The sequence below is a fragment of the Colias eurytheme genome, chromosome 2 (assembly GCF_061535395.1).
Source record: "Colias eurytheme isolate Ceu_HAF_F1 chromosome 2, ilColEury1 Martin Lab GWU primary, whole genome shotgun sequence".
NCBI classification, from domain to species: Eukaryota; Metazoa; Arthropoda; class Insecta; order Lepidoptera; family Pieridae; genus Colias; species Colias eurytheme.
The window spans coordinates 11,906,292-11,927,378 of NC_142981.1; the positions used below are offsets into that span (position 1 = coordinate 11,906,292).

The following is a 21,087-nucleotide window of genomic DNA, read 5'->3' on the forward strand; positions in this document are numbered from 1 at the left end:
ACTCCTGGTCCGTCTTTGGTATAAAACGGACGCCCTTGCCAAATGGACGTCCGTTTGGGGTATGTCCGAGGACCTTCTTCAACTCTCTAAAGTGGGTGGGCCAGTCGGGCAGCGTCTCCACGATAAGTGGGGGGTAACGGCTGGGCTGTTTGGTAGGAGGCGCGGCGCTTGTGGCGCCGGTAGCAGCAGAGGTGGAGGCAGAGGCAGTAGTGTCGTTTGCTGTCGAAGTGGAGTTGGTCGCGGCGGGTGCAACGGCGGCGGAGCAGGTGGAGGGTGATAGCGCTGGGGATTTTTGGGACGCGGCCATGCTCGCGTATGTAGGGCCGGTTGTCCCGATCTCCATAGGAGAGCCCGATGACATCGTCGGCATGTTCAGAGGAGGAGGCGGGGACGCTGTGAGAGTTTTCTCTCCTACTCTATGGGGAGGGGAGGGAAAGCGTCCCACAGGAATACCCGTTAAGGGGGCTGGGAAGCGCGGAGTGCGTGGCAGTGGTGCCTGTGCGGCGCGCTTCAAAGTGCCCGGCGTTAGTGTGGCGGCGCTAGCCGGGGCCTGTTGACGACTCGGTGTGAGTGAGCGAGTAATTGAGGATACGGATTCGGTGGATTGGGCCGGCGATAACGTCAGTGGACTCGCCAGGAATGATTCATCGCCGGCTCCTGACTGAGGTTCCGACACCAACACAGGAAGCCGGCCAGTTGCTGTTGAGCGGGCCACAATTGCGGCCTGGCCGGAAGCGGCAATGGCGTCCAGGCCCATTTCAAGTGCGGCAACCGACCGACTATAGACCCTGCGGCCCAGTGCGCGCGGACGAGTCGCGCGTCGCTGCGGCAGCGGCGGCACGCTGGGCGGCGGCATGATTGCAGGATGTATTTATTTACATCTGGCCGCAATAAAAATTTAATAATTCAGAAATAAACAAGTTATTTATGAATTATCAAATTATTCAATTAATTAATTGATTTTAATTAATCAATTAATTAATTATTTATTGATCAGCGAGCAGAACGCTGAGAACGAGACCAAACGACCAAGAACAAACAACCAACGAATTCCTATCTCGTGAAACACACAAGATGAGTATAATATGACTTTCACACAGAAAATTTCAAGATTCTAAATCAGATCAGATAAAGAAGCTTTATACTAAAGTCTCAAGCAGTTAGTTAATTGTGGTTTTTTCAATGAAAAAAGGGCATTTTTGACGTGACAACGTCTTATAATTCGATAAAGCCGGCTGCACGCACGAAAAAACATCACTCATGCGGCGTTACCTCGCTCTGACTCATCTGAGGCGTTCCATGTAAGGCTTGAAGTGCGAGCGAGAGCGCGGAACGAGCGACAAAGAAGCACAATCGGACGTTGTCACGTTCAACTATCGTCAGTAAACCGACTTTACAGGCAACCAATTTTTTTAATCATAATATTAACAGTAATTTAAAAAACCCCAAAGTATTATGGAAATATCTAAATCGAGATCTGTTCTACCAAATTTTAAATCTAACACATCACTAAGTACCACATACTTTTAATGACCCCGATAAAATAAATACTCATTTTAACAATATTCCAGGAGATAACAGAGCAGAATACAAAATAGGTAGGTAACTACAGTTCTCCGTTTTATTTCAAAAAAATTTTCAAACGCTACAAACATTTTATTGTATTTCGGATTTGACTCGAATACTATTGACTGGTATATAAGCTTGTTAAATAATTAATTCAAACACCATGTTAAAGAAAAGAACAGTTTACACTTTTAAATAATTAACATTGCTAACGGGCATCTTCCATCTTGCCTACAGAGTTGCCAATATAAATGTACACAATATATTCCAACAAAGCTATTTGGAAAATCGTACTCAACAAGTTCTTTTACGTAATCCTAATGGCAACCACATATATACTTTCAAAGTCTATGAAAGGCACCAGAGGAGTACCTCAAGGTAGTATTTTAGGACCTATCCTATTTATATTGTATACAGCAGACATTACACACTCAATTGAACATTGTCAATTTCACTTATATGCCGATGACCTACAACTTCTCATTCCTATCAGCAGCTCATATATCAAAACCTTCTTACTTTATAATGTAATACATAGCATAATTTAGTCCGTACATTAAAATTATAAAACCTAATATTAGTCACTCCTCTCTTTACTTAATATGTTGCTGACAGAATAACAGTGTAGTGTGTACAGCCTCAGCTATGCTCAGCTGTAACATTTATGCTAAGTCGGTAATCCCTTTCCCTGAGGTGATACAGCTGATATAATATAATTCGTCGTCGTCGTCGACTTCACATAATGTTATACCTTTTTTTAAGTTATAAGTATTGTCTGAAATTTAATGTAGGTACTGTATCATTTTTTGGGAATAAATGTGTTTCTATTTCTTATTTCTAATAATTATTATACAGTGCACTGTGCAGAGTGCACGCGAGAGAAGCCTTGGATGGAATTTCTTAATCCAACTATTTGTATGGATTCTGTACCTGGTTTCTTCGCGATTTTTTCACATAATATTCTAGGAATAGCATTTTATGATTAAAATGATTAAGCCATGCCTGAAAGAAGCCGCTTTGGACACACGTTGTCGAGTTGATTATTACTTATTACTAAATATTACACATCCATAGATATTTTTTAATAAACTGTCTTTTTTCGTTTTTTGCTCTTACAAATTCTTTCAATTTTTACACGCAAGACAGTGTAGTTATTGTGGGAGAAAAATGAAGATGATAAACCGTGGCAAAGCTACTATTTATTGAGTCCTGTCTATCTCAGTACCTAACACATTTCAACAAAATTGGTTAGGTTCACAAATTGTAACGTAGTAGCACAGACTAATAATAATATACTATGTATGTAGTAGTAACAACGTACATGTGAAAAAGCCATTGACAGCATATATCGGTAACATGAACAACAGCGAAATCTCATAAATTTTAGGGCTATAAATATGATTGAATCTTTCAAAATAAAACAACAGCTAACAAACAATCAATTCATTACTCAATCTGGGTTATAAACATCATCACTATACTGTTCACAAAATTGTTCCGTATCTTCTTCTTGCCCGTAATAAAAACCATTATCGCTATCATCTTTATAACCATCTATAGATTCCTCATCCAAATCCTTTATTCTGGAACAATGGACGAGGTTTTTGCTATCTAGGACTTCTGTTTCTTCGGCTAAGACTCTGGCTTTATACTTGGCGTAGGCCGCTCCGTATCTTTTGACGTCCTCATTGAATAAGTCCGGGGGATCATTGTATATTTTGTCCTCGCCATCATCACTTGAGAGGTCATCTGAATTACAGGAAAAGTTTAGTATATTTTTTTCTTAAGGCTTAGTCAAAATAACTCAGACCTCCTTTGAACAGTAATTTGGAAAGGAAACTTAAAGTATAAGTAAACAAATAAAACTAATTATTTTAGGATAAGTCAAAAATGTTTCGATTTTACGCCAGTATTAACAGGCGCAGGTAAACTGTCCATTTTTCGTTATACCAGCTAGTTAGATTTATCAGAATTCATAATTTCAATATAAAAATGTAATATTTTGTAATTTCTCACTTCTTTAGGCTATATTAGGATTTTTAACATTAAACAAAAGTGAAAGATAGAATGTTTGTAAAACTAACCTATATCACACCGCTTCATAGCCGCAATCATATCATCTTCGTTAATGCTACTTGCTTCTGTATCCGGGTAATCGTTCCGCCAGTTGTTCTCATCATTGGAGTCATCATCATCATCAGCCTCGTCCGATGATTCATTGTGATATGTGCCTAGGATGAGGTCTGTTTCGTAGTTCTCGATGCTGAAATATAATAAATAATAATGTTGTGTGGTTTTATGAAATCACGGTAAAAGTGAAACTGTTCGAATGGTTCCGAACACTGCTTTGTGTAGCGCATGTTGCGTGACGGTCGGCTGCCGAGTAGGTATACCTACTCGGCAGCCGCGATACACGCGACATGCGCTACACAGACCAAAAAGTTTGAGACGATGTAATAAAAGTTTCACTTTAATAAATAATAAAAACACATCTTTACAAACTGTATCTTTATAATAGTAGCAATATTAGTAACTAGCTGTGTCACACGGTTTCACCCGCGTGGCTCCGCTCCTGTTGGTCTAATAGCATGATAATATATAGCCTATATTACTCGTGGATAATGTAGCTTTCGAATGGTGAAAGAATTTTTCAAATCGGTCCAGTAGTTTATGAGCCTATTCATTACAATCAAACAAACAAACAAACAAAGTTTTCCTCTTTACCATATTAGTGTAGATAATGTCTATTGGACATATTTCAGAAACATATAAACAAATAATAGAGGACAAAGGTGCAATTATTTTAATAGAGATGAGTGAGAATAATATTCATAATATGTATTTCGTTTGTATTACTTTTCTAGTTCAAACATATTCATTATTCAGTGAATTGCAAACTACTATGTTTAGTCTTAAGACCTTCCTAAATCTAAATTATTCTTGGAATTTGAAAATATTTATTCACAAAAAGAAGTTTTTTAAATTGTAATATGTGGAATCATCACTACATAGTTTTTTTTTTGTGTGGTGATTCTCAATGTTAGCCAGAAGGGCTACTACATTTTATACACCCTGGGTCACTACATAGTATACAACAAAGTCACTTTCTCTGTCCCTATGTCCCTTTGTATGCTTAAATCTTTAAAACTACGCAACGGATTTTGATGAGGTTTTTCTTAATAGATAGAGTGATTTGAGAGGAAGGTTTTAGTATATCATTTATTAGGTTTTAGATAAAAGTATAAAACAGGCGAAGCCGTGGGCGGAAAGCTAGTATTATATTTGGTAGGTTTTTTCCATTTTTGTGTTTCTATTCATATATGTCTTAAAAAGTCTGATCAAAGGCTAATAATCAATATGTGGAATCAGGCATCACATACTTGAAATTTGACAAAAATAGTCAGACATTGTTTTAAACAATATACCTACTTAGTAATTTTATAACTCACCTCACCAAATTATCAAGCATAGATATATCAAAATCCTCTTTTATAGCTGTATACAAGTCATATGTGAATTTCACATCATCCCCATCATGTCCGGTTGCTTCTAAATCCACTAAATTAATATCATCTTCGTCTCTAACTCCTCTATTGAAGTTAACTATGGCATATCTATTTTCTGAAGCTGTTTCTTTTCGTTCCTGACGAATCTTCTTGATAATATCATCAACATCCGTTTTTGGTTTCAATTTAATCTCTGTTTTTGGCACAATGGTTTTGAGTTGTGAGGTTTCCTGAATACATAATAATTAGATTGTAGGATTAAAGGGTGGACAAGATTGTTTTTAAATTTTTAATCTTAAACTCAAAAATCTCTATTCATTATAAGTTGTTTTTTTGTAGATTAGATAGGAAGTTTATCTACAAGTGCACTATCAGCATCAGTTTAGTTTACAAGTTGCATTAAGAAATAAGAAATAGATAGTTAATTTGTTTTTGCAGTATAAAAGCATAAATCTTTATAGTATTTCAATAAAATTTCTGGACTGTAAATACCTGATTATCCACAGTTCCTCTGAAAACAAACAATGAAGGTGATATCTCCTCTGCATCAGTCTTACGGCGTTTACAAACCAGGACCAGAGCGTCTTGGGGATTGTCCTGCAGTCTTCGTTTTACTCGTAATACAGTTGATGTGGCCATTTTTTGTAAAAATGTTGGTCACTGTAATTTATAACATGTTACTGCAAAAAATATTTTATTTTTCTGATTGAATTATCATGATGAACATCTAACAAAATAACTACATACTTTTTATCATTTAAATACCTTTTAAATACGTACAATAATACGATAACAAACACTGCAGAAGTGTTCAGTGTTGCATTAATATTATTACAAGAAATAGAATATTTAAATAAATCAAATTATCATTTAAATCAGTACAACCCGCTAATAGGATAAATAATCCATTGTGGGGTTTTCATCGCGAGAAAGAAATATAAAAATGAACCGTTAAGAACGCCTCCAATGAAAGGTAAATAGGGGTTACTAACCGGTTCCGCTGAAGCGATTATTGTAAAATAGTTGTATATTCTTTAAAAATGTTTTGCACGTGTGTGCAATTATCAAAATCCACCAAAAAATTCAACAGTTCACGTTTGCGAATTGCGTCTGTTTTTGTTTTTTCCGATCACCACACATTGACAGTGACATTTGAATATAGACTTTTCACTTTTTTTATTTTAATAATTATGTCTGGATACTTGGAAAACAGTAAGACATACGTTAAAATATTATTTATACTTTAATACAAAAATTTGTTTGTTTGAATGCTCTAATCTTATGACCTACCGATTTCATAATCTCTTGTCTCACCGTTGATGTAAAAAAAGAGTGTGTTTGCCGAACACACGTGTCAGAAATGAAACTTCTTTGGCAAGATTCAGAGATACAAAAATCGTCGCCTTACTCTATGACGTGACGGTAATGCCATGACGTGACCTTACAATTTTACTCTCAAGTCTCAACGCACCTATAGAAGATTCACTTCAAAATGAAAATTTTTTGTTCAAAAAACTCAGCATCATGGCATCATTGAATATTTTATTATTCAATCTGTCAAATTTCTCAAAAGTCAATGTCTCTGACTAATATATAGTTATCTGTGGTCAATGGTCAAGCCCATGCCATCCATTGCCATTCGTAAATCGTATTTCGTATTTTGTCAATCGTGAAGCTGTGATTTGCCATTTATTTAGCTCGCATCCTACAAGTTACAATGAACTTGAAATTCGCAAATTAAATATTAAATTGTTTATTTTTATTCAAAGCGTTAAAACAATTTCAAGCGTAGGTAGATTTCGTACGCTGCGGAGTCGGGAGTGTATCAGTCATAACAATAAATAAGTGTTCATACAAAACCATCGGTGTGTTATTGTGTATTGATTAATTATCTTCAGTGAGAATTAAGATGGATAATCTAAATCTGAAGCAGTTTAACACAATGGCTTCGGATGATAACTGGCGGACCCAAAGTTCGAGGCAAGGAATTGTCGCAAAAATGTAAGTGTAATTTACTTTTACCTGGGGAAGTCCCAAATGTTAGAACAGTATACCATATACCATATTTCCTTATATTGAAAGAAAGAAAGAAAGATCATTTATTTGACGGCTAAACTGTACATTATAGGGCGTGGAGTTGAGAGTCGTAATTTTTTTTGTGGTTAGCTATTGTCCTATGGAACCTAAATCTGAAATTTCACAGCGCGAAAACTTTTTGTTTTTGAGTCACGAATTTTTGAAAATCGGAAAATTTTACTCCATTTTATCTTTGAAACGCGAACTTACTGTTATGACAGTGTCAAATTGACCTACAGCGATTGTCAAACGCGTTTCATTTCAGGTAAAACATTTCTATCTAACAAAAAAAAAATATTATAATTTAAATATTATTTATGAAATTTGTATATTTTTTAACAACAACATTAAAAATAATTATTATTAAGTATAGTTTTTGTAAAATAGATTATATAAAATAAAATTTCGCAATTTATAATTTAACAAAAATATTAATCGAAGTGTCTAGTCGTCCCCTAAACGGATGAATAAAATAAATTAGTCGTCCGATTACCGGATGAATAAAATAATTTAATCGTCCGATTATTCGGATTACTAGATAACCTTTTAACACTAAAGCTAGTTGGGTTGGACTAAAGCAAAGGGGGCGCAGGACTTTTGATGGAGTTGGTGTCATTTTAACACCTATTTATTATTGTTTTATCGTAAAGATAACGCTAATATAAGCATGTTTTATAGGAACAACTTTTCTCTAAAATCAAAAATGGCGGAGATATTCACCCTCAATTCGTTAGGTTAGGTTAGCCTTTAGGTTAGGTTAGGTTAGGTTAGGTTTCTTAAAAAAAAACTACACAGAAATAGGAGCCCCGCGAAGCGGGGCTCCGTCGACGCGCAAAAAAAAATCTAGTTTAGGTTAGGTTAGCCATTAGGTTAGGTTAGGTTAGGTTTCTTTAAAAAAAAAACTACACAGAAATAGGAGCCCCGCGAAGCGGGGCTCCGTCGACGCGCAAAAAAAAATCAAATACCTACGTGTGTTGTTTTATCGTAAAGATTACGCTAATAAAAGCATGTTTTGTTGGGGCAACTTTTCTCTAAACTTGATAATTACCAAGATAAATGACGGATTGTAAAATGTAAATTTTTTCAATGATGGAATATTATGTATTCAATATTAAGCTGCGAAAGTCCGAATCTAGCTAAAAAACGTTACGCTAAAATAAGCATTGCATTATCATAAGACTTGCCACAGAACCGAAGCTGTCAACCCCGAATTCCACGTGGTCTTGTCTGCCCTACCCCTAGAGTGTATGTAAAAAGCCGGAGGCGCGGAGGGAGAGCAGCCCTCGCCCGCCGTGACAAAGCTCGGGAGCCGTGCGGAGCGGAGCGGCTGAGGCTGGTCGCCGAAGGCGACCAATAAGCTGAAGCTGTGAAGTGGAGTACGGGCGACCGTGCTTTGTCACGCAAGGGCGGAAGGGCTGCACTTCCCGTAGCGCCGGAGCTAAGGCAGTGTCTGAGACAATATAAAAAAGACATGAGGAGATAGGGAAAAGGTTAGGTTAGGTTTTATCATCAATCATCAATAATTTTAGAGAAAAAGTTTTTTTTATAAAAACATGCTTATTTTAGCGTTTTGAATAAAAATTATGTATTTTATGATTCCTATACAATTTTCACTTTAGATCAAAAATTTTCTAAGTCCTTACTTTGCGCCCCCTTTGCTTTAGGCGGACCAAAACTTAATTTGTAAATATCTCGAAAACTATTAATTTTCGCGCCCCCCCCTTTACAGGGGAAGTTCCTAGTACCCACCCCCCCTCTCTCCACCCCCCACTACCCCCAAATTCCACGCCCTATAATGTACAGTTTTACCTATTTGACTCCACAATAATAACTAACACAATTGACACAGAATACAATACTTAATTAAAATTAAAACAACACAACATGAAACAAAACAATACAAGTATAATAAATGAAAGAGTAAAATAAAATAAAATGAAGCCGAAAAGTGGCTATTGCTAATCGATATATTCTATTAGAGTATCAGTATACCCATAAAACAGTATGTTTTTGTATATAAAAATTGAATTTAATCAAATAATATGTCTTGGATCCTTTGTTAATTTAGATATCACCAGCATCAATAACACACTAATAACAATTTTATGATCTTAAATCCATCCAGTGCAACTTTTTACCTTAAAATATAGAAAGAAAATTAACATCTTAATCAAGATTGTTAGAATACTTAATATGTAATACTAGCTGCTCTGCGCGGTTTCACCCCCGTGGCTTCACTCCTGTTAGTCGTAGCGTGATGATACATAGCCTCCTACCATACCTTATATATATACCTTATTGATATACATACCTTCCTTGATAAATGGGCTATCTAATTGCGAAAGAATTTTTCAAATCGGACCAGTAGTTCCCGAGATTAGCGCGTTCAAACAAACAAACTCTTCAGCTTTATAATGTTAGTATAGATTTATAACACAATAAATATTATATATTATTGAAGTACTTCAATATAACGATAGAAAAAAAATTATTTCCTGAAAAGAAATTATTGAAATAAATGGTATATTTTTACTTTTTATAAAAATTACAGAGAGGATGTGATCCAGCGATCAGGCATGCAAGTGGCGAGGAACAGCAGTGAAATGGAGAACCATGTGTTCATGAAGGCCAAGAATAGAGAGGAATACATGAACATGATCGCTAAGCTCATTTTGCATGTGCGAGAGATGTGTGAGTAACTTGGCAATCTCTAAATGGAGGCTTGTTTAGAACAAATATCTATTGAGATTTGCATATGAACATTAATAGAATTCGTTTGTTTGTATCTTCAGGCGCGGTCCCAGGGGGGTGGTCACGGGGGACATGACCCCCCCAAAATCGTACTCGATAAAATAGAAAAAAATTCTTATACTGTACAAAATATAACAAAAACTGTTCAAGTGCGAATCGGAGTCACTCACACACCTATAAAAAAACCGTTTAAAGCTGTTTTAATCCCTTGTGAATGTCGAAATTTGCATACTTTTACAGCCGCGTGATCTCCCCAAAATATCAGGCTAGGACCGCGCCTGTGTATCCTAAAATACTAGATGATTTTGAAAGTTCCTTCACCTTTTTTTTTTTTTTTTTTTGATATAACTGCGACCAGGCAATCTGTTTGGTAACAATTGGCCTTTATATTGTTTGGAACTCCGTCCGGGAACATGATATTGTTTCAAGGGGCTCGTCCAACGACTCCACCCTTGTAGTCTAGTGTTATATTTGTTTTAGATTAGAATCTTTTAGCAAGGTTTGTAATGTCCTGTCTTTTTAGCCTGATGTATTGTTGGCCTCCCTCTCCACTTAACGCTTGAGCAAGGTCGTTGGTGTGTACTGTTAGCCTTCCCTGATATTTCTGGCTGCTTTCGACAATTTGTTTTCGAACTGTGGCTATACCGAGATCAAGGTACATGTATTTATTTGCAATACATTTGGGGATACCAAGTATTGTTCTGAGAGCCTTAGTCTGGAATCTCTCTAGGATTTCAATGTTGCTATTACTGGCAGAGCCCCAAAGCTGTATGCCATACGTCCAGATTGGCTTTAAGATTGTCTTGTAAATTAGAATTTTACTATTGTCTTTCAATTTTGAGTGGTGACCTATCAGCCAATTTAGGCTACGCAGTTTTCCATCAAGTTGTTTTCTCTTTGTCCATATATGTTTTTGCCATGTCAGTCTTCTGTCTAAGTGCATACCCAAATATCTAACACTATCTTCTTGGGGTATTTCTTTGTTGTTTAAGGTTACCGGCGGGCACGTTTCCTTTCTGAGCGTAAATGTCACATGCGTGGACTTACTCTCATTTTCTTTTATCCTCCATAGTTTTAGCCATGTCTCAATTTCAGTGAGGTGATCTTGTATCATGAGAGATGCAGTTCCTGGATCCTTATGGATGGATATCACTGCGGTGTCATCGGCATAAGTCGCAATAATTGTTTTGCTGTTCGCGGGGATGTCAGCTGTATAAATAAGGTACAGTATCGGTCCTAGGATGCTGCCCTGTGGGACACCAGATTTTATCTCGTAGAGTTCGGAGAGATCTTCGTTGCATTTCACCTGGTAGCTTCTTTTGGTGAGGTAAGATTAGAGAGTTAAATAAAAGCAGTGAGGGAGCTTCTCTTTCAATTTATATAGTTCCTTCACCAGTAGAATGATTCTTTGTTTTTGATTCTTTTTCTTTGTTTTTGACAATAATCTCTCCTACTCAGTATATCTGTAAAATGCATTGGTCCTATGTATGTTGAACAAATATTAAGAAGTTCAGTTCATATTAATAAAATTTTGTTTGTATCAAAAAGTTCCAAAAATACTAGATGATTTTGAACATCAACATTCAACATGTATTATTTCTCAACGACACAAGCTATTAATTATTTAATCCTGGTTAAACCCAAGCCAACATGTGTCCAAATGATTAATGATATTACTGACAAATATTGCTGATAACAAAATGTATTATAATACAACAATTTTTTTTTATTTATACTAATCTCTCACAATTATGAATATAATATTATTTTCACAGCTCAACCGAAACAAAACCAAGGCGCACCGAACTTGCAAGGACCAAATCAAAACCAGCAGCAGAACAACCAAGTTCAAAATCAGCCTGGCCAGCAGCAGCAAGGTCCAAATAGCCAGCCAGGAATGGCCACAGACCCCATTAATGCCCTACAAAACATGGCGTCACAAGGGACGAGGAACCAAATGATGAACATGGGCCAAGGACAAATGCAGCAGCAAGGAGTCATGGGTCCTAACCCAGGAATGTCAATGCAAGGCCAAATTGTCTCCCAAGGCGGACAGTCGCAAACGGCAACTAATCTACTCCAGACCTTGAATCAAAGACCACAATTGAATATGCAATTACAAAATAAGCTGGGAGGTCCAATGGGGATGGTGCCGAATCAAGGACAGATGGGGAATAACATGGTTGGTGGGATGACGATGCAAAATTCGATGGCTTCGCAGCTCCAGAATCAGTTAGCAGCTGGTGGTATGCAGATGATACCGAATATGTCGATGTCGAATATCATGCAAGTGCCCATGTCTGGTGCAAACACCATGGGGCAGATGCAGTGTAACCAAGTTGGGAACTCTAGTGGCCAGATGGTGCAGAATTCTATGCAAGGACAGATGGCTAATCAGATGGGTGAGTGATTATATCACATTCAGTTTTAACAATGAATATACTAGTAGAAATAATATAATATTATACTAGTAGTAGACTAAAAAACAGTGTAATTAATACATACCTACTTACTAACGCATTATCACCAATACAGTTGTTCTCTCTTTCACTCTCACGCACGAGACATAATACATGTCTCACTCATGTACTTCGTAATAACAACTGCCGATTAAAATATAAAAAGAACGACCAGCCACGACGCTGAATGGTGCGTGACTAAGTGAAACTCGGGCACTTAGCTGAGTTTTTTCTTGCCAAAATAGAGAGCGGGTAAGTATCTAGCTTTTTTATATATCATATATGAAGAGGGTATATATGAGCCAGACTTAAACATGTAACAGGAAAACTGACTACATTTCATTGATAAGGAATTCCCACAGTAGTAAAAGATAATTCTCACAAAGTTCTCATTTAAATTTTCCTTGGAAAATTTTTTGCAATTTTAAAATTCATTTTATTTTAGATTTTCATTTTAAATTATAAATGATAAATTTTGCGTTACCTTTGCCTTTTATATTTTCATAGCTTATTAAATATCCACATATCTGATATCCTATCCTACTAATATGTTTTATAAATGCAAAAGTTTGTGAGGATGTGTGTGTTTGTTACTCTTTCACGCAAATTCTACTGAACTGATTACAATGAAATTTAGCACACATATAGAGGGTAACTTGGATTAACAAATAGGTTTTATCCCGGAAATACAACGGAAACGGGAACTATGCGGGTTTTCCTTTGAAAACGCAGGCGAAACCGCGGGCGGAAATTTAGTAAGAACATACGTTAATCATCCCAATAGATGGCGCGCGGTGTGTCCCTTAGACACATAAAACTGAAAGAATAGAATAAATTCGATTGCTCTGGCGGGTCACGAGTGTCTGAGTTGGTCAGGCATCCGCCCCGGAATGGCGCGAAAGGTTGCGGGTTCGAGTCCCGCCTCGTGATCGAATTTTTTCTATTCTTTATAAATTTATATTTAGTAAGAACACATTTAAATAATATCTGTTGTATTTTAAGAAGTGAAATCTACATATAACAGGCATGTCCAACAACCAAATGGTGAACATGAACATGCTACAAATGCACAGCCGCGGTCAGGGCAAGCCGGACGTGATGATGGGCGCCGGGTACGCGGCTAGGGCTCCGCCCCCGAGCCAGTTCTTGCGGCAGAGCCCTTCGCCGTCTGCGTCCTCGCCTAACATGGGCGGGCCGAGCCCTGTGTCCATGGGTATGTAGGAAATGTCTATAGTATTTTATATTTAAACTAGCTTTCTGCCTGCGGCTTCGTCCGCTTTGTTTAAAACCTAATAAATTATATACTAAAACCTTTCTCTTGAACAATTCTATCTATTAAAAAAATACGCATCAAAATCCGTTGCGTAGTTTCAAAGATTTAAGCATACATAGGGTAAGCGACTTTGTTTTATACTATGTATTGATAAATTTTTTATCGAAATTGGTACAGCAGTTTTTGCATGATAGCAAGCAAGCAGGAGATGACAAATGATTTTGATGATATTTTTAGATATGAAACATTTGTTGTGCATTTAAAATATAATAATATTAATGTATAAGTACATGCAAGTATGGGTAAGGTGACACAATATAAATAATATGCTTAGATTTATTTGCAAAAAAAAAATTGATTAAAGTCTTCCTGAAAACATCTGAATCAGAATCTTTTATAGCTTTTCATGATGAAAAAACTTTTAAGCTATTGCATAGCTTCTATCGCGGGCCTTGAGCGCGGGGACCGAATCGAGAAATTCCGTAACGAAAAAACCTCACGCTCTCCACTCCGACGGGCGTGGAGGTGTGGCTTGAAGGGATAGCATGCAATAGCTTTACCGCGGCAGTCCCCGAGTGCCACACGTCTTTTTATTTTTATTTAATTTTACTTTCCCCATTTACCACTTATTTTTAACGTAATATTTCCTAGGTGGCGGAGTCCTAGGCGGCGCCCTAGCGTCCCCGATGTCGTCACTCGGGGGCATGGGTCCGTGCGGAGGCGGGAGCCCCTCGCCCTCCGCCCCGCACATGGGGCTGCACGCTCAGCAGCAGCGGTGAGTCATCTGACCTGCCTATTGCGATGTCGAGAAATTATTTAGTCTCACTGCAATATAATATGTCTGTAGCAGGAAGGGGTTAGCATTGGGATGCATTCTATAAAGACGAACGACGACGAAATATTTTTGCAAGGTGCCACAATTTTGATGGTTCACGTTATATGTTAGTGTGTTGTATATCTCTCTTATATTTTTCTATATTTTATTACTACTTCAGCTAATTTTCTATAATTTATCACATATTATGAATGGGGAAGGCAACAATAAATTATGTATTACTAGCTTACCGCCCGCGGCTTCGCCCGCTTTGTCTAAAACCTAATAAATTATATACTAAAACCTTCCTCTTGAATCACTCTTATCTATTAAAAAAAAACCGCATCAAAATCCGTTGCGTAGTTTTAAAGATTTAAGCATACAAAGAGACATAGGGACAGAGAAAGCGACTTTGTTTTATACTATCTAGTGATTTATTTTTACGGCACTATCCTTATTTAACTCATAAAAACTGGCTTCAGTTTTTATATCTATATTTTAATATTTGTAGGGTAAACATGGGCATGGTAGCCTCTCCCTCCTCGTCCCTGAACACCCCGGGGGGTGGTGCGGGGGTGGCGTCCCCCGGGGGGGATGAAGCAGCATACAGGGAGAAAGTGCGACAGCTGTCCAAATATATAGAGCCCTTGAGACGAATGGTCATGAGGATGGTCAATGAGGGGGAGAGTGAGTATTTTTATTTATTTCGGTGTTTTATTTTAAAGTTTTGTCGTTATGTGTGTTGAAAAAAAGGTTTTTTTCTTTCTTTTTTCTGTTAGAGATTATATTAAAACTTAATTTGCATCATGAAATGGGTATTGTTGATGAAATCTATATTTGCGTGAATAAAATGGTTGTTTTTTTAGACATTAATTGTGAAAAATGCATTGGTTAAAAACACTTTTCTCATAATAAAAAATAAATGATCACAATTCAATTATCTGTTTTCTTTTTGTTTGTATTGTGTAAATAGTAAATGCTGCTCATTATACTTCTGTTTATATATTTTTTAAGAAGAATGAATTATATTTTATTAATATACATATTTGTATAAGTACCTACTACTAACTTTAAACACAGAATCTGCGATTTTAGTGTAATTTTCTTACACACAATTTTTATAAATTAATCTAATTTCAATCCAAGTTTTATAAATTAATCAATTCTCAATCTAGATGTGGAAAAGCTAACAAAAATGAAGAATCTTCTCGACATCCTATCGAACCCGAACAAGCGGATGCCTCTAGAGACACTGATCAAGTGCGAGGTGGTGCTTGAGAAACTGGACTTCAAGCGGAGTGAGGGGGTCGGGCTCGGTTTGCCACCCGCTGGGAAGGTGAGGGAACTTAATAGCTGATTTTTTTTTAAACAATAAATAAAAAAAAGACGTGTTGCACTCCGGGAGTGCCGACAGAAGTGAAAACTTGATTATTAACGTTGAGCATGTTTGATATTTTTGAATGGTATCCGTCTTATGCTTTTTCGATCAGGTCACGTGTCCTGACGCGAGTTTAAGATTTTATTCTTTAGAAGTTTCCTACTATAATATTTTAAATGCGAAAGTTTGTGAGGATGTGTGTGTGTTTGTTACTCTTTCACGCAAATACTACTGAACCGATTACAATGAAATTTAACACACATATAGAGGGTGACTTAGATTAACAAATAGGATAGGTTTTATCCCGGAAATTTCCGGGATAAAACCTATGTAATAAAACCTATAAAATTCCCGAGTCGGGAACGGGAGCTATGCGGGTTTTTCTTTGAAAACGCGGGCGAAAAGTTAGTACTGAATAAATAGACAAAAACCGGCCAAGTGCGAGTCGGACTCGCGCACCGAGGGTTCCGTACAAACCTGCAAGGTTTACAAAGTGCAATTTATGGTTTTCGTAATTTTTCCTTTATCTATGCTATAAGACGTTGCTTCGTACCAAATTTCACGATTCTGAGTTCAGGGGAAGCACCCTGTAGGTTTTGATTCCCTTGCAAGTGTCGAAAATTTGCGGCATAAACGGCTGTATCTTTTGATTGCGTTGGCTTAGAAGTTTGATTTTTTCACAGCTTCAAGGGACAGTAGACCTGAGTAATTGATATAAATTTCAGCTTCATACCTCCACGTGTTCCTGAGAAAAAGGGTTTTGACAGACGGACGGACGGACGGACGGACAGACGGACAACAAAGTGATCCTATAAGGGTTCCGTTTTTTCCTTTTGAGGTACGGAACCCTAAAAAGGACCGAAAGCTACATCAAATTTGTTTTTTGTGTAATATTTTGTAAAGCATTAACATTTTTTGTCTTTCCAGGAACAAATTTTCAACCCACTGCTGGAGGTAGTTAACAATTGCCTCCAGTCGCCGCTCGCAAATCATACGCTCAAGCGCACGTTCGGTTCTACGTTAGATGCACTCAACGGACCTGAGATTAAGTATGTATTTATATTATTACTAGCTTCCGCCCACGACTTTTTACGTGCATCCCCGTTTTTCCCCGTTCCCGCAAGAATTTCAGAAAATCATTTCTTAGCGGATGCCTACGTCCTAACATCTACCTGCATGCCAAATTTCAGCCCGATACGTCCAGTGGTTTGGGCTGTGCGTTGATAGATCACTATATCAGTCACCTTTGAGTTTTATATAATATTATATAGATTTTAATTTTATGTATTACTAGCGGTTCGCCCCGGCCACGCCCGTGGTACATATTTTCGTTTTTTCTACATAAGAACCATCCTCGTACTTCAAGGAATATAATAAAAAAAGAATTATCGAAATCGGTCCAACCGTTCACGCGTGATGCCGTGACCAAGGAAAACGGGTTTCATTTTTATAGATATAGATTTTTAAAGAAATGAATGAAACAATCTGGTTTTGCGTTTTCTAATATAAATATTTATTTATGTGGCTATATCACAAAATAAGGTTAGATTAATGGTTAAATAAGAGTTACTCCTAAATTGTATTTTTATTGTGTAGTGTTACCCTATCAATACAAAATACATCACAATATCATAAGAAACCTTGCGTCAATTATAATTCAAATCAATTAATATATAGAGATTATTAAATCTCTTACCATAAACTTATTATTTTTAATAATAACAATAATCTATTTATTTTGCCAGAAACCTTCCGGCACCACAAAAACTGGCGAAATATGAAGAGCCACCAGCAGAGATACCCGATATCTTACAAGGAGAGATCGCAAGACTCGACTCTAGGTTTAAAGTAAGTGGCTTATAAAGCTTAAAACTATGAATGAATGAATGGTTGCCTGGCAGAGATCGCTTGAAAGCGATAAGGTCGCCTATTTCACATGTTGTATCTGTCTTAAATGTTTTTTCTTTTCTTCTGTATGTGTGTGTTAAATAAAGAATTTTGTATTGTATTGTAATGAATCGTTAATTAGAGTGAATTGTAGGTAATTCTAATACACAAATCTATTTTTCATAATATTGCATGTACATAATATACTCTTTGCCGTCTGCTTCAATAACATCCAAGATCTGTTTCCTTTTATATGTGAAACCTGCCATTCTTGTATCTTCCATCTCATTCAAACTTATTCAAATTCAAAAATTATTTATTGTGCGTCACAGGTATTATGGGTTATTACATTGTATTAGGTGATCCGCTGTGACCTGCCATGTGGCGTACAATTTTTAAAAATGTTTTACACAGATTATTAATTATTAAACCGATTATACATTTATACCATTATTATTATATTATTGTTTTTGTATTTAGCAATGTGTTTAAGGCAGCGCCGCAGTCACATTTTCTGTCTTTCTCTAACAAACAGCTTCCTCCTATCTTCTATCTCACTCACACATCTACTTTATAGGTGTTAGTTGACCTATTTCAAGCGCACAGTATACCGCGTCATAGGCAGCGTCGCCGCTAAATACTTTCTCTCACTTCGACCAAATACATAGTCACATTCTCCGTCTCTTTCTAACACACCACTTCCTCCTATCTCATATCTCACTCACACTTACACTTCTAGGTGTCTCTCGACCCGCTCCAAGCGCACGGTATATCAGGCGCCATTACACTAACAGCACAACTAGACGACGCACGACTCCCGTGTGTGGCCGCAGTGCACGTGTCGGTGCCGAGGGACTACCCGGTGTCGGCGCCCGCGAGACTTCGCCCCCGGGCCATGAGGGAGAGCCCCCATCCGTTCCTCGCGAAGGTGGAAAGGGCTATGGACGCGAGGTGTGCGAGGTGAGGGAAATAAATTATAATATGAAATATGTCTCAATACAAAATAACAACAAATAGGAATTTAAATTAAAAAAATATATAGTTTGTGTAGTTCTGTGACGTATAGTAAATACTAAATTGTATTTAAATCCCAATACACCAAAAAGTGACAGAACACGTTATAATACCTAAGATAAATAATAGTCTGAATTACAGGCTCAACAAAGTAAGGCTCTTTTTTCTGAGTACCATGCGAGCGAAACCGCGAGCTACAGCTAGAAATATACAATATTATCGGTACTTTCTCAGATGTTGTATGCCATTTTTCAGCAATATAAATCTCAATTATAATATCGACCATAAACTATTTTAATAATACTAAAGTGTTCGAAAAAAAATTATTTAAATAACTTAATTAACTTACAACAAGTTTCTCAATACGTCTTGTAATATATTATTTCTTAATAATAACTTAATTCCAGGTTACCAAAACGTTGTTCCGTGGGGGAACTATTAAACGCATGGGAGATGAGCGTGCGACAAGCGTGTGCGCCCGCAACACTCACATACACGCCCGTACCCGCGCTGGGACTATAGATATATACCATATTAAATATATTTACCTATAAATGTTTATTAGATAATGTAATATAAGAGAATAAATGGAAAATGTATGGATAGTAAATTATTTGTTGAAAAAAAGTTAAAAGAAAAAAATAAAAGACGTGTGGCACTCGGGGACTGCCGCGGTAAAGCTATTGCATGCTATGCCTTCAAGCCACACCTCCGAGCCCGTCGGAGTGGGGAGCGTGAGGTTTTTCGTTACTAAATTTCTGGATTCGGTCCCCGCGCTCAAGGCCCGCGATAGAAGCAATAGCTTAAAAAGATAGCACTCGGGTTATAGAGTCCCTTGTCCCCGAGTGAAGTAAGGGGCAGATGCATTAAACATACATCTGTTTCTCGTGGACTTCAAAAAATGGAAATTCGAAACCTAAACCTAAACCTATAACCTACATATTTTTTTTATTTTTTATTTGAAAGCAGATGTGGTATGAAGGTGAAAAGTGTAATTCCATTTAAGTTGGGTCTAGTTCTGACATTTTGAAGGCGGTTTTTGTTAAAAAAAGTAAAAAAATTATTGAAAAATCCAAGGTCAAGATGGAACTTGTGTATATTTTGGCTTGAAGAGTGATATTTAATTGGAGTTATGTTATGTGTAAGAAAATTAATTTATAGATAACAAATATACTAGTTTATTTTTAATTTTAAATATTAATTAATGTTAATTGAAAGTGATTTTTGCGATTGACAGAAATCTTGTTTTTTTTTATCTCATTAAATTAATAAAATTTAAAACACGGAAAGCAGCTATTTTTACAGCTTATTTATAACTATATAAATATTTTGTCTGGTATTATCTTCCTTTTTATTATTATGACAGTTACAAATAAAATTGCGTTCCTAAGATATAATATGTAATTTAAAATTTTAGACTATCTGTATCATGTATGACTATAAGTGATTGAGACAACGAAAATGTTTTAAAATATATAAATTCTGAAATATAGATTATTGATGAAGTGAGAAAATCAGGGTTTTTTTACCATTTCATACCAGATATTACCACTAGCATATAATATACAAGAAAACTCAAAAATATTATCATCTAGTTTTTGAAGTGAAACTTCTTTAGGTGCGTTGAGAGTAAAATTTCAAGGTTGCGTCATGAGAATACCGTCACGATATGGAGTAAAGGACGATTTTGGTATCTTTTTGCCGAAGAAGTTTCACTTCTGACATGTGTACTCCACACACACGCTCTTTTTTGTATATAGTATGTATAACTCAATTTTAGCATTATTGTTGTTTAAGTGTTTTACAGTCGCCTCAAAACGACATTCTAAATTATAATAGTTAGGCGAAATTGAAATCTGAACTTAGGATTTTTATTTATTTTGATATTTTAAATAAAATTATAACATCATAGATTTTTTTAAATCTCTTATTTTTGTACATGAAATCATCGGAATAACTCGTATTCCATTTTTCCAGATTACTGAGTTTAGATTAATAAATTTACTATTTACTATTTAGTGTAAAAATAGATTTAACTTGGAAATAAGCAATAATTTTTGTAAAATAAACTTGTGATAGAATTTTAATCTGTTGTTTTATTTCATACGACCCCTTTCTCAGAGCATGTTATATCGACCGGTATTTGTGCATTTCGTACAATTAACGAATTGCACAATATAATAGATGTGTTTTCTTGTAGTTTGAGCGAATTTTCAAAGGTACTACTAAATATATTTGCTATCAGCAGAAATGTTAAGTTTTTGAATTATTGAGGCTTAATAGGCTATTATTGTGTTACAAGTTTACAACGTGTTTATTTTTATATTTTTATGAGATATGTTTGTTTTTATAATTTATAAAAG

At 36.4% G+C, this 21,087-nt stretch overlaps 2 protein-coding genes across 4 annotated transcripts; one reads left to right on the forward strand and one right to left on the reverse strand.

The window, feature by feature from the left end:
• Positions 1-2,994: 2,994 nt before the first annotated feature.
• On the reverse strand, positions 2,995-6,223 carry LOC149910714 (uncharacterized). 3 transcript variants are annotated; one of them, XM_090108357.1, is made up of 5 exons: positions 6,065-6,223; positions 5,565-5,732; positions 5,016-5,302; positions 3,651-3,829; positions 2,995-3,315 (listed from the first exon to the last, which is right to left on the reverse strand). In XM_090108357.1, the coding sequence occupies exons 2-5, from the start codon at positions 5,709-5,711 to the stop codon at positions 3,017-3,019; spliced, it is 912 nt and encodes a 303-aa protein (XP_089964483.1). In that variant the 5' UTR covers positions 5,712-5,732; positions 6,065-6,223; the 3' UTR covers positions 2,995-3,016. The 3 variants fall into 3 exon arrangements, with proteins under 3 accessions (XP_089964483.1, XP_089964491.1, XP_089964499.1); XM_090108365.1 differs by having other exon boundaries at positions 5,565-5,752; XM_090108373.1 differs by lacking the exon at positions 6,065-6,223 and adding an exon at positions 5,838-5,944 and having other exon boundaries at positions 5,565-5,752.
• Positions 6,224-6,690: 467 nt separating this feature from the next.
• MED15 (mediator complex subunit 15) lies at positions 6,691-20,811 on the forward strand. The gene is made up of 11 exons (XM_090116242.1): positions 6,691-7,073; positions 9,700-9,839; positions 11,675-12,301; positions 13,383-13,571; positions 14,283-14,406; positions 14,957-15,132; positions 15,621-15,781; positions 16,751-16,872; positions 17,569-17,671; positions 18,450-18,670; positions 19,132-20,811. Exons 1-11 carry the CDS (start codon positions 6,982-6,984, stop codon positions 19,244-19,246), a joined length of 2,070 nt encoding a protein of 689 aa, XP_089972368.1. The 5' UTR covers positions 6,691-6,981; the 3' UTR covers positions 19,247-20,811.
• The last annotated feature ends 276 nt before the right edge of the window (positions 20,812-21,087 follow it).